Raw genomic sequence first — 15,052 nt, 5'->3', positions numbered from 1 at the left:
TCATTGTACTTTTTTAAACGATTGAACCGACCTATTTCACCTACATCTACGAGACCTTAAGCATCATATGCAAGAGGTGAGTTGAAGTGTTTAAACACTAATTTATAAGTCGTAGCAGATGTAACATAAAAGTAGTACTTGTAACAAGAAGATATCTGAAGCACAATCTTGCGAGAGAGAACTTTTTAATTACAGCTATATATATCGGGTTACAGATACAGGAGAAGAGTCTGGCAAAGTAGAGAATAGAAGCACCAAGTTGGATGGAGTAAAGAGGCCTACCCTAGAAAGAGTTTGATGAATATGAATCTAGACAAGTTAGCTATCTGAACTTGGGTGTTGTGACTCGGGATCTGACTGCTTGGGGGCCGAGGCCCCTCCTCCATTCATCCTAGCACGTGCTTCTGCAAACATCCTCTGCTGCTCTGCCAATGCTTCTTCTTCAGTCATTTCAGCTCCGTTGCTCCATTTCCCACTTCTCATCGTGTCCTGTCACAAACCATTTCCCACATACCAACCATCTTATCAAACAACCTCAACATATATTGTTATGTGTATATATATATATATAGAGAGAGAGGGGTATACCATTGTTTCAAGCCTGTGTTGCTCGTATGCAGCGTAAACTTCTTCAATATACTCCCCAAATCCAAGAACCTGATAGATCATGATGAATGAATCAAACGTGCATGTTACACCTAAAAAGAACTAAATCAACTCTACATGCAACGATTTCCTGGAGACAAGTAACATCAGCCAAACTAAAGACAAACATCTTAATCAGATATTCAATAACTCTGTTAAATCATGAAACTACATGATATTGAAAAATAATTATGCGTATGCCTACTCTAAAAAGCAATAGCACAGAAGACAAAATGATTATTCGTAACATCTTTTTTGGCAATTCCACAAACATTTTGTTTAATGGGAGAAGAACAGTATCTGGTTCGAGGGCGGGCGATTGGGTTTGAAAACCGCTCGAGATAGATACCTTCACCACACATATAGATGAGAATAGAGAGAGGAAGAAAAAATTGAACCAAAACCTTCATTCATTCACGTGTGATTGTTGAAGAAGATGAATTCTCCATTTCTACATATTACTTTCCTAAATTGTTACTAGAATAAGATATGCGCTACTACAGCTGAGAACAGATCATGTTTAATAAAATTGGGTCGTAACAAAGAATGTGTGTACGACAAATTCAGCACAAACCTCTTACAAGTACATAGGAACTACTAGTAACAAACATTGTCATATTAATGGATAGGATAAGAAAGAAAAGACAAGAAATTAATTGTTATTGAGATCAGAACCTCTAATGCCTTGAGCACATGTTCTGGTGCAATTGTTCTTTTCTCTTCTCTATTACAGACGTCATTAGATTCTGATGAAATAAGATTGATAAATTCTGCAACAGAAACAAAAAAAAAAAAAATTTACAAATCAAACATCAAATTGGGAAATATACTACGATGGGATAGAGACTGAAGTGACAATAATAATCTTAAAATTTCAAAAAGCAGAGGACAAAATTACGTCATAAAATATTATGATACTAATTCCGTGATATTTAATATCTATATGATGGTGAGATCAATTGAAACAATTTGTGGCATCATATACTTCATACGACTCAAAGTCAAAACTATCGTTATACATCACATGCATTTGATTAGACTTGAATCATCATTTCTTGGAGTTCCAAAACACAAAATTGATCTTAGAAAGAGGCTTTTGAGATATTCAATATCATCCCATCAAAACTTTTTGCCAATTGGGCTTTTCTCTCTCAATTTTTGTGGCTGAATACTAATACTAACTTAAAAGAAAAAAAGAAGAAAAAGAAACTGATTCATCAAGACAAGTGCTTAAATCTCTGGCGGATATTCTCATGATCCATTTATAAATGCACATATATTATACCCCGTTGAAGTCCAGAAGATGAAATAAAGCCGGTGTATCTCTATTTCATCACCCTCTACATACTGCTGTATTCCGTCTCTTAATTTTAGGGGAAAAAAAAAAGAAGAGATCATTAGCTTTTTCGTTTCAATGAACTTTTTTCTCTTTCACAGCTTTTCAGCCTGGTTCTTGCTACTAAACAAGATTCAACTGATTTAGTTTAGCTAGAAAGACGATGGCACCATTTCACTAAGTAATGAACTTGCTTGAATTCATATATCCTGAATCTCCATCAGAGAATCATCTCCATCCATGTTTTATTTATCACCTACGAGCCATAATTCTCTATTTCGACAATCTTTGCAAGTCACTATTGCAAGTATTTATTCTAACTATATTCATTTCCCAGAATGGATGATGGAGAGTCTATGATTGGTGAATAGCATCGCCTAGAATGATAGGATGGTTTTGATGATTGCATCTCTTACGTGAGAGCTTTGCTGACAAGTGGAATGGCCAGAATCATGACTGGTTAGGAAGTACTCGTTTCACATCACAAACTGTTAATCATCAATAATACTTTCATAACTACCACCTTTTTCTTGCCTGCTATGCAGGATACTTTAACCCATGTGCACAACAATACTTCATCTAATTCTCACATATGAAGCATGTGCACGAAACTAAAGATGCTAACTATACATTGCATCAGAGTTTTGTGGTTATAAACGCCTAACATTCAATAGTCTCTTGAATATGGAGCACGAATTTGCTCATCGAGGTTAGGGATTCTACTATGTCAGCAATTTACATCAGAGTTTTGTGCTTAGCTTACTCAAGTTCAAGCATTTCAATAAATCTTGAATATCGAAAATAATTGATGTTCAAAATCAATAACAAATTTGCAGGGTAACAAAATAAAAAAATAAAATGGCAAAAAACAGTAGAGACAGTTGTCAAGGAGTACTTGCCCAGTTTTGTAGGACAATAGTGAACATATATTATTTATTGAGTAGAAGCAAAAGCAAAAGCAAAAGCAAAAGCAAAAACAAAGACAAAAATACACACCTACACAACACTCGATCAAAAGATCTTGAGTATCTCTTGCGACACGAACATCTGGAGGGAGCATCTCCTTGATGATTTTCGTCATAGTTGCTGAAAGAGAATAACTAGAGATCATTAAATTTATGTACAAAATATATAGTCACTAGGGCTTCAATAATATCACAGAAAGAATGTCCTCTAAGTGTCCAGATAATCACGATTGCTCCTCTTCTCGATATTTTTGTATCAACAATCATGATATACTCAAAACTGTAAGAATCAATGAAAAGCAACGCTTAATTTAATTGAAGACTTCAATATATTGTCAATTTGAGCGACCACGGATTTAATAATCAGATCTTCCCTTCACAAAGACAACGATTTTATCGTATCTTGCCCTTTATACAAACATGTCTTTGTGCAGAAAACTTCCCCTAGACATTATTGCCAATTAGTTATGGAGTTCACCCTACATTTCTGTCAAAAAATCCATATTGCCTATGAGTGTGTTAGGCAATTTATCCGTAGATAAATTAGTGCCTTCGGACATCAACTTACAAAACCACTCGATTACGGAAATTACAATGAGTTATTAAAAGAAAAGAAAAACACAAGAAATGGTGCCCTAAACAAGCTGAAGTAAAAGAAAGACTCTGTTAATGTATGTACGCAACTTAAGAAAACAAAATTAAACAACACTTGAATACCAAACTCACACTCTATGCCATAAATTACAGAAAGAAAAAGACAAATTACAAGTAATTATGTACAAGTTTCAGATATAGGGTTACGGGACTTTGACGCAAAATAGGGGATAGGGCAAAACCTTTAGGAAGGGAAGCATCCTCTTTTGTTCTACCAACAATGTCCATGGGTTCCATTTTTACCTTCACATAACGCAAATTAATTAAGATTATTTATAATACCTTTTGCTGGAATGATTATGATTAAAACAAACAAACAAACAAAAAAACATCAGAAAGGAAAAAAGACCTACCCCTAAAAATCAAATCCGTCGAATCTGAAAGATGATGAAATAACAAAATCAGTACTGGTTCAATGATAATTAACCGATATAGTGATGAGAAGCAGTTGGTCGGAGTTGCAGGCGGTGGCTCATGGTCGATTTAAGAGAGAGAGAGAGAGAAGAGAGAAGAGAGAGAGAGAGAGGGGTTCCTGACAGATGACTAGGGCAAAGATTTCACCAATATATATTTATCACGCGCTAATCCTTGCGTGCTACAACATTATACGAGGTGTGACGTAATTAAACACTAACGAGTGAGGCGGTGAGTAGCACACTCGCTGGATTAGTGTGGGAGGACAACCCTACAAACTAAATATGGTGGCTCGGTTCCGCGCTGCATTACAGAAACATCTAAAACATAATTGACCTGCACTCAAGAAATTATTTTAAGGGCCAATTTGCAAATAGGTTCTCCTATACTGGATTTTATGCGTAAGAAGAATTCAACTAATAATTTCCTATTTTTATTAAATATATTATTTTTATTGTGTCTGAAATGCCCTTAACATTATATGGAAATTAAAAATATACTCTATATAATAAAAGATCCGTAATTAGCGATTCATTCAAATCCCCAAAATCCCAAAAGAATAGCAGTAGCCACCCATCCATAAAACCGAATTGAGAAATAAAGAACTGTAGCCGAAAAATGTATCACGAATGCCATAGTAGGGCGCTCGGATCGTTTGCAATCTCCTAAATTTCGTTTGTTGTTTGCCGGTAATTGTTTGCTCGTTGTTTTGTTTGCAATCTAGGAGACTCTGGTAGCTATTTTGTAGTATTTGTTCTTGTTTGCTTTGTTTGGTGTTTGAGATTTCCACTCATGATCTCAGTGCTTGCACAAACGCGCAGAGAAATACACTAGGTAACCATCCAAAAAATATAACGACGGTTCAAACATGTATGAGTCTCAGTAAGCACCAATTTATACATCCAAAATTTTCGATTCTCATTCAAAAACCATTATTTTTCAAAACGAACCCAGATGACGACTACGAATCACCGAAATCGGATATAGCATTCAGGGTTTGTCCATGTCATAAGTTTGGTTTTGCAGTTTGCATTTTGAATTTCTTGTTTACGTGTGATTTTTATCGATTTAATTTTTCGAGTTTGAGTGTCATTTGTATGAAATCTGCATATTTTAAGTATTTTAGATAGTCCATTGAGTTTAGGTAGTTTGAAAAATGAAAATCGTGGTTTGTTGTTTATTAGCTAGGTAGTCTGAAGAATGCAAATTGTGGTTTAGCAAGCCCGAGAATGAAAATAGGTGAAATACCAGAGTCTGAAAATTGTTGCTCTGATTTTTGTTTGCTATTTTCTATTTTTTGCTAGGGATTATCGATTTAATTATTACTAGAATTGTCGATGTAGTCGTTGTACGTCGAACTTTTATTTGCTATTCTTTTTTGTTGCATTTCTACATGCTATGATGTAGGGTAGTGTACATACTGATATTTTTTCTTCATTTGTAAATATAAAAAAATTATCTGTACATCAAATTGTGCATTAGACATAAAAGTTGCAGTTATCATTTATTTTTTTCGGTTTATGTTGGAAGTGCATTGTGTTTGTTATTTTATTTGTTTAGTTTAATTACTGTTCATAAGTAACTGTTTGTATTTGCATTTTATACTTGAGAGTTTACAGTTTATACTTCACTATTTACAGTTTGTACTTTATTCTTTATCATTTTTCGTTTACAGTTTGCCTTCACTGTTCATATTTGCAGTTTGTAATTAGTGGTTGTTAATATTAGTAATTATTACATTAGTTGTTTTGTATCGTACAATCATCATTTTTTTTGTTTCACATTCAACAGCTTTGCAAAAAAAAAAAAAAAAGGATCAAGTCATTGTTCAACAATATCGAAGAAAGGAAAAACAATATTAAATGCATACGGACGTCCGTGAAATCAATATTAATGGAGAAAAAGTTCACGGTGTGAGAATATGAGCGATTTTCATTACTTTCTTTTTCCACTTCATTATTGTGAATGTCCTATTGTCAAACTTCGGAACTGGACAGTACTTGTGTGTGATAAATATTATACTCGTGAGAGCGTGTCAACTCGTATTTACACAGAAAAAGAGAACGACGATCCATTTTTGTTCATGTTGATAACATGTACAAGGTCCTCTAGAGCGCCAAAAAAAATTATCGTTTCATGATTCACAATCATTTTATTGTTTCAAGTTCTTTTTACTATGCACATCATATAATAATCTTACAATTTAATTTTCAGTTATAAGTTGCAATTTGCAGGTTTCTATTTTATGTTGCAAATTTATTTTGTTGTTCAATTTTTTTTATTTTATTTTGTTGTTTGTTGAAGTAAACTAATTAGAAAATGCAAAAAAAAAAATGCAATATTGTCCAGTACATACAAAATTGCTATAACAACTAAAATCTAACACACATGATCACAATAAAATTAATAATTGAAGATTGCTATAAAATACTTATGTAAATAAAATTAAATAATTTCTTTTAAAGAAATAAAGAATTAATTTTCATTTAGCTGCCTTGAGAGAGATATATGTGTGTGTGTGAGAGAGAGAGAGAGAGAGACGTGTAGGTGTGAGGGAAGAGATGTTTGAGTGTTTGACCGTGTAGAGAGGAGAGAGAGTGAGAGATTTGTTCCCTCAATTTCTAAAATAATTATTTGCATATAAATATTAATTGGGGGTATCTATGTCTATACACTAATAATTTAATTTAATTTAATCTACACCTATATTAATCTAATATAATGGATCTCCACCTATATAAGAGAGTGTTTGACTAAGCTTATAAGATGCTAAAACGAGCTTATAAGATGTTTTGGAGCTTGTAAGCTCTTCCAAAGTGTTTGGTAAATTTTTAGAAAAAGATCTTTATTTTTTTTAAAATAAGTTGTTGGAGAGCAGATAAGATCTTTTTAAATAAGTACCTCTACCCCACTTTTTTATTTAGGGAAAATGAGGGATAACCCCCTAGTTTTGAAAATATATAGGGAAAAGTCCTATGGATTTTTCTTTCATAGTCAAAAACTCAAATTCTAATATTAATTTGATAGACCCCCCTAGACAAATTGAAATACCAGTTTTGCCCTTTTAGTTACAATTTAAAACGCTAAATTTCACCAACTCTCCTTAATTTCTCTCTCCCTTCTCACAGCTGTTTTCTTTTCTCATCTCCCTCCTCCCACGTTTTCTCTTCTCGCTCTCTCAAAATTCTTGTTCTCTTCTCTTTCACTTCCCACCGTCGTTTCTCCGCTTCTCCGCCGCTCCGCTTTCTCCGCCGCTCCGCCTTCTCCGCCGCTCCGCCTTCTCCGTCGCTCCGCCTTCTCCGCTGCTCCGTCGTGCTCCGTCGTGCTCCGCTGCTCCGCACCGGTTGTTCCGCTGCTCCGCGCACCCCCTTGTGTCGCTGCTCCGCCAAAGTCTTGCGCCGCTGCTCCGCCACGGCCTTGTGTCGGCCGTCGTTGCTCCTCCCACCGCCTTGAACTTGGTACTAAACCATTCACTTAACTTTTTTAAGTTATTTTTTTAATTTATGAGCCAATCCATTTTTTATTTATTTTTTGAAGATCTGAATTCTTATCACTATTTCACCTTATTTTATTGTTTTTTTAATGAAACCAACTGAATTCGAAAATTTTATATTGTGTCAGATCTAATGGTGAATTTCATATCTGGAATTGGTGATGTTCGATTTGTATATATTTACTGTATATTAGAGAATACTATATTATAGAAGTCTTGTAATATTAGGATTCTAGTATGATTCGGTTACCTAAATTAGTTAGGATTTAGTTACCTAGTCAAACTCTATTACCTTGCAATATTTCTCTATATATATTCCATATAATCAACCCATAACACAATGGGGGTTTCAATTCTATTCTTCCTATATGGTATCAGAGCACCAGGTTTTTTAACCTAGCCGTCTTTCTTCTCCCGGTGACCACCCAATTTTCTCCCTCCCCCGGTGGTGGTACTCTAATATTTTTTCTTTTTCTTTTCTATCTTCTATGAACACCACCCGAATTTTCTCCCTCCCCCGGTGGTGCATCTTCTTCTTCTTCTTCTTCTCCATGGTCTAAAACCTAGCCGTCGCCTCTCTTCTTCTCCATGGCCGGCGACCACCAAACCGAATTTTCTCCCTCTCTCGGTGGTGTATCTTCTCTATCTTTTTCTTCTTCTTCTTCTTCTTCTTCTCCATGGCCTACAACCTAGCCGCCGCCTCTCTTCTTCTCCATGGCCGGCGACCACCACCCCAATTTTCTCCCTCCCCCGGTGGTGGTAACTTATATTTTTTTTTCTTCTTATTTTCCGACATCTTCTTCTTCCCAGTCGCTTAATCTCTTCTCTCTCTCTTTTATCTATCTTTCTTTGAATTCTTCTCTTCCCTCATCTCTCATCTCTTCTCTCTATCTCGATAATTAAAAAAAAAAAAAAGTGCTTATTATTCTCACCCATTATTATTATTATTATTATTATTATTTATCAATTGGACAGATATTTCTACAGAGGAATTCTCTAGCGATGTGTTTCGCGATTACTGTCCAGTCTTCGCGTTTGAAGTTTCCAGTCTTCAGTCTTCACGTTTGAAGTTTATTCGTTTTGAAGTTTATTCGTTCCGACTGCGGGAGCGTGCTAGCAAGTGATTGTCCAGTCTTCACGTTCGTCACGTTTCGACTGCGGGGGCGTATTAGAGAATACTATATTATAGAAGTCTTGTAATATAAGGATTCTAGTATGATTCGGTTACCTAGATTAGTTAGGATTTAGTTACCTAGTCAAACTCTATTACCTTGCAATATTTCTCTATATATATTCCATATAATCAACCCATAACACAATGGGGGTTTCAATTCTATTCTTCCTATACTGTATTTATTTAAAAAAAACCAGATCTACTATGTTTTTGAAGATCTGTGAACAGTTAATATTAAAATATTTTTCTTTGGATTAATTTGTTTTTTTACTATAAATCATATGTAATTTAAATTTTTGTATTTATTTGAAGATGATTCGAAATGCCTAAAGTGTGAGAGCTTTGTTTGTCTGTAATAAAAATTTAACCAGTTGTGGTTACTTACATGGGTGATTTGAGTTAGGTGAATATACAGTTATATTTAGTCATATATAGTCAGTCACATGTAGTCATGTATAGTCATGACTATATATAGGACTTGTAGTATAATATAGTCATTTGTAGTCGATTTTAGTTCAGTAAATTTATCAACAAAAAAATCATGTTTTTTTTGTATTTTTCATGTAATTTGATTTTTTATTATAAATCATATATATGTAATATTTTTTTTTTGTATTTATTTGAAGATGATTTCAAATACCTAATGTGTGAGAGCTTTGTTTGTCTGTAATATAAATTTAACCAGTAGTGGCTACTTAAATGGGTGATTTGAGTCAGGTGAATATACAGTTGTATTTGGTCATATACAGTCATATATAGTCAGTCACATGTAGTCATGTATAGTCATGACTACATGTAACTATACATGACTATATATAGGACTTGTAGTATACTATGGTCATTTGTAGTTGATTTTAGTTCACTAAATTTATCAACAAAAAAAATCATGTTTTTGTTGTATTTTTCATGTAATCTAACTCGCATGTTCCATTTTGCTATTTAACTCGTATTTTTTTTGTCACAGGTTTTGCTTTTATTATAATTTTATGACATGCAGAGAATAAAATTCGATGAAGTAGTGCCTTTGTGAAGTTGAATTCATGCTACAGTACTCCAGACTTATGCCATTTATATAACTATAGATAATTGTATAAACTATAGTCACGTGTAGTAACATATATTTATATGTATGTTATGTGTTTTTTAATGTATAGTAATGCGTGTTCATGTTTTAAAGATTATATGCATGTGATTGTGTTTTTTTCATTTTTTTTTGGGTTAGTTGATTTATAATATCAAGATTAAGTTGTGAATTTTGTTGTTGGTGTAGATTAATTTTGGGGTAAAAAGACAGTACATGATTACATATAACTATACATGACTGTGGTATGCTGTAGACATATATAGTCAATTCAGTACAATAAATTTATCAAAAAAAAATTAAAAAAATTAAAAAATTAAAAATTAATTTTTTTTAAAAGTATTTAAAAAATTAAAAAATTAAAAAAATTAAAAAAATTAAAAAAATTAAAAAAAATTAAAAATTAAAAAAAATTAAAAAATTAAAAAAATACAAAATACTATATATATAAAAAATAATAATAAAATAAGAATTTATATTTTTATTAAAATAATCTATAAAAATGATAAATGCAGGCCTAAAATGCTAAATGCAGTTCAGCATTATGTTGAATGTAGGGGCGAAAATACTGAATGTTGTTGGGCGAAAATTGCACTTAAGGGCACAATAGTACTTTTGCATCTCCAGGGGTATCTCAAAGGAAGAATTTTAGGGCTGGACCTATCCCTATATATTTTCCATTATAGGGGTGTATACAATGTTTTGAAAACCGGACCGGACGTTGAACCGTACCACCAACTGGGTCGTGGTTGGACCGGTTCAACCGTGGTCCGACCGGGTTTTTTCATCTTTTTATTTTTAATCATTTATATATAATTCTTATAGTTTCTAAAATACAAAAATGTCACAAAATATATGCAAAATTACCTATTCATCACCAATATAAAAATATATCATAAATACCAAACAATAAATTAATAATCCTATTTCATTTACCATATATACATTTATAGAGTTATTATGTGCATTAATAGAGGTTGAGACTTCTATGTAAATTACTAAATACACCCCAATTACTCAAGTCTTAATATGTGATTTGTGAAAACTACCTCATCTTCCCATCTTACTCTCCGCCGCCCACCCTATTTTTCTCCCCATGTACCATGTCCTCAATCGGTTATTCAACTTCTATCTAAAATATTTTTTTTTCTTTCTTTTGTTTCTTATTTTCTCTTCTTTCTTTCTTAATCCCCACCACGATTCACAGTACCGTGTACGAATCTTATGGGGAACCTCCTTCAAAGACCCAATATTGTTGTGATTGACAGTAATATTTACTATATTACTGTTAAACACAGTAAAATTACCTACACTACAGTTTAACACAGTAATATTGCTATATTAATCTCTAGCACAGTAATATTAACACAACAAAACTATTATTATTGTGTAATAGAATAATATTACTATGTTGACCGTTCAACAAATGTAAACATAATAAAAAACAAAAAAAATTAATATTACCGTGAGTGACAGTAATATTACTATAATAACAGTAATATTACTGTCAACCACAATATTATTACAATAATTGACAGTAATATTATTACGTTACTCCGTGAATAACTCAAACAAACAAAAAAATCCAAACAAAATAATAATATTGATGTGGTTGACAGCAATATTACTATAACAACAGTAATATTACCGTTAACCACAGTAATATTATTGTGTTTACATTAATATTACAATAATAGACATTAATATTATTACGTTACTCCGTGAATAACTCAAACAAAACAAAAAACCCAAAAAAAAAATAATATTGATGTTGTTGACAGTAATATTATTGTGTTTATAGTTATTTTACAGTCAACGACAGTAATATAATTACATTGACTTGTCAACAAATCAAACAAAATAAAAATAAATAACAAAAAATAAAAAATAATAATATTACGTTAATTTTACTGTCAACGGCAGAACAATTACATAAATGTATTGTCAACGACACTACAATTACGTTAATTAACTGTCAGTGACAGTATAATTACGTTAATTTACTGTCAGTGACAGCACAATTACGGTCAACGTTTAGCGGCGGACGTAAAAAAAAAAAATCAACGCTGGAAACCAGAGAAAAAATCCGAAAGAAAGAAAAAAAAAATCGAAAAGTCAACGCCGGAATCCGGTGGCAAAATTTCGTTTTTGAAAAAAAAGTTTTTGAGAAAAAGAAAAGTCAAAATTAAATTTTTGTGGTCAAAATTGGATTTTTATGGACAAAATTGATTAAATTGGGGTTACAATTAAGAATTGTGTATAAAGGGTTGAGGGTGATATTGTCATATACATGAATGTTTCCTTTATTTATAATAAATATTAAAGGGATGGGCTTATTGGTGAAAGAGATATAGCCCATAAACCTAGAATAATAAAGATGTTTGGTTGGGGACTTATGCACAAAAACCCCTTTTAAATATTTTATTGCTCTAATTATTGTTTTATTTATTTTCTTAAATTTATTATTATTATTTTTGCTAATTGAAACAACTGAAATGCTATTTGTAGCGAGACTTTTACAGAAATTGACTTATTTGTAGCGATAGTCTCATTTCTCTTTTTTCTAACTTTCTAAAAAAACCGAACCTCTCTCAACTCAAAAAATCTAAAATCTACGAATCTGAAGATCGTTTGACAAATTTGCTGTCGAGCAACAACAACAACTTCAATGGCTGATCCGTATTACTATTACGAGGTAAAACGAGCACGAAAGTCGGAAAAAAAGGAATTTCGTTTTTTGTAGAACGAAACCCCTAAAGAAATTCGAAAATGGAGGGGTTTCGTCCTACAAAAGACGAAACCTAAAAAAAATAGAGGTTTAGTCCTCCACATAACATAATCATGGGGTTTTCTTCCTCAAGGTTTTGTGCTTTAGAGGCACTAAATCTTCAAAAAAAATCCAGGTTTCGTGCTATAGAGCACTAAACCTTAAAAAATTCAGGGTTTCGTGCTCTAGAACATGAAACAACCAATTTTTTTCTTTTGAGAACCACTATATCTAATCCTTAACACACATTTGTAACTAAATTATAAATGAAATTGATTGAAAGTACTATGATTAGAAGAAAAAAATATCATGATCGAGAGTCGTACGCTATGGATTGGAAGCCAAGATTTTTTCGAAGTTTGAACGTGTTAAGAGGGTTTGGGAGAGAGAGAGAGATTTCAAAATGAAAAAAATTCAAATGAATGAGATTTCGCTGCATTCAATAAAATTCCCGCTGCAAATAGCAAGACCCAAAAACGGAGTCTTACATATAAATATAGTAGCACCTCGATAAATTAATAACCTCGCTTAAATATTAATTTCTTACGGTCCCGACTCGGTAAAACCGTACTAAATTATTAGCTCGATAATTTAATATTTCACTAAATTAATAGAATTTTGTCAGTTCCGACTATATTAATTTATAGAGGTTTAACTGTATAGGGCAAATGACAAATATGGTCATGACAAGAGACCTAATTAAATCCATCATACTCTAACTTCATTAATGGTTTTTTTTTAAGTTTAAAAAAAAAAAAAAATCAATGCTGGAGACCGGCGGTCAACGGCGGTTGACCTTCCGGAAAAAGAAAGGTCAACGTCGGAGACCGGCGGTCAACAACGGCTGAATTTTGGTATATATAAAAGAGCTTCATTTGAAAAATAAGTTTGAATGAGTGGATATATTTGCAAGACAAAAAAGTAGGATGTCAATTTTCTAATTAAATGCCCTTGTCATGAGCCTATTTGTTATTTGCCCATAAATAGGTTAAATTATAACCACCACTGAGGTATGGTCAAATTACGAAAACCCCCTCTTGTTTAGGTAATTACAACCACCCTCAATTATTATTAAAAATTAATAATTACAGGAGTACCATTAGGGTAGGATTCTTCACAGTTTAGTTTCAATTTTGGTAATTGTTAAAAATGATACTTAGAAATTAGTAGAGAAAAAAATATTAAAAATAATTATTTACTGAAATACCATTAGGGTTTTTTATGGTTGCCCAGCGTTTCTTTATTTTATATATAAGATGATTATTATTATTATTATTACTAGTAATTGTACCCGTGCGATGCACGGGACAACAAATTGCATAGTTTTGATGTTGTAAGAATATAAACAAACGTTTGATGTATCGTATGATCAAAATTCGTTTATAATCATTCATTAATAATTTATCAGTGGAACATTATTAAGTATACTACACACACAAAAAAAAATAATAACTTTGCTGTTGAATAATTTTCCAAATGAATTGAATCAGCTAATATCAGTAGATTGAAAATTTGAACCAGGAAAAAAATCATCAACTATGTCTTTCATGTTGAACTTAAAAGTAATTAGACTCAATAACTTAGTTAACATAATCAAAACTAAACTATCGACAACATACCATCGTAAAAGACCATCTATACATCTTGCATCGGAAATAAGCCCTTCTCCACTGTCTCATTTTAAGGCTGTTTTGCCACTGGAATTAACAATTGGAAAATTAAGAAACAAAAAAATCTGATAAAAATCGAAAATAAAATTTAAAATGATAGTTAGGAGATAAAAATTTGATAAAAATCGAAAATAATATTTAAAATAATGTTAATGAGATTAAAGTTGATAAAATACGAAAATAATAATTAGAATAATACTTAGGAGATAAAATATGATTAAAATCAAAATTATTATTTAAAATAATATTTAGGAGATAAAAATCGAAAAAAATATTTAGGAGACAAAAATCAGATAAAAATTGAAAATAATATTGAGGAGATAAAAAACTAATAAAAACATGATAAAACTCGAAAAAATATTTATAATATTATTTAGGAGATATAAATTTGATAAAATTCGAAAATAATATGTAGGAGATAAAAATCTGCTAAAAGTTGAAAATTATATTTAAAATTATATTTAGGAGATATAAATTTGATAAAATGGAAAAAATATTATTTATAATAATATTTAGGAGATAAAAATTTGATAAAAAAAAAATAATATTTAGGAGACAAAAATCTGATAAAACTAAAAAATAATATTTAAAATAATAATTAGGGGATACAAATATGATAAAATTTGAAAATAATATTTAAAATAATATTAAGGAGATAAAAGTTTGATAAAAATTGAAAAAAAATTACAAATATGACATTAGGTTTTCTTAGGGTTGCCCTAGCGTTTCTTTCTTTTATATATAAGGTATATAAAATATCTAGGAGATAAAAATTTGATGAAAATCGATAATAATATTTAAAATAATATTTAGGAGATAAAAATTTGATAAAAAATCAAAAAATAATATTTCG

At 31.6% G+C, this 15,052-nt stretch overlaps 1 protein-coding gene across 1 annotated transcript; it reads right to left on the bottom strand.

Annotated features, from left to right (window-relative positions):
- Nucleotides 1–156: 156 nt before the first annotated feature.
- Nucleotides 157–4,383, bottom strand: LOC105953550 (protein Dr1 homolog). Its single transcript, XM_012977224.2, has 6 exons — nt 3,954–4,383; nt 3,783–3,843; nt 2,978–3,067; nt 1,321–1,415; nt 589–657; nt 157–489 (listed from the first exon to the last, which is right to left on the bottom strand). Exons 2-6 carry the CDS (start codon nt 3,835–3,837, stop codon nt 319–321), a joined length of 480 nt encoding a protein of 159 aa, XP_012832678.1. The 5' UTR covers nt 3,838–3,843; nt 3,954–4,383; the 3' UTR covers nt 157–318.
- Between the last annotated feature and the right edge of the window lie 10,669 nt (nt 4,384–15,052).

Source organism: Erythranthe guttata, chromosome 4 (assembly GCF_056151865.1).
Source record: "Erythranthe guttata isolate IM_541 chromosome 4, IM_541, whole genome shotgun sequence".
Lineage (NCBI taxonomy): Eukaryota > Viridiplantae > Streptophyta > Magnoliopsida > Lamiales > Phrymaceae > Erythranthe > Erythranthe guttata.
Note: the sequence above shows the minus strand (reverse complement) of the source record. Positions and strands in the feature narration are given on the sequence as shown.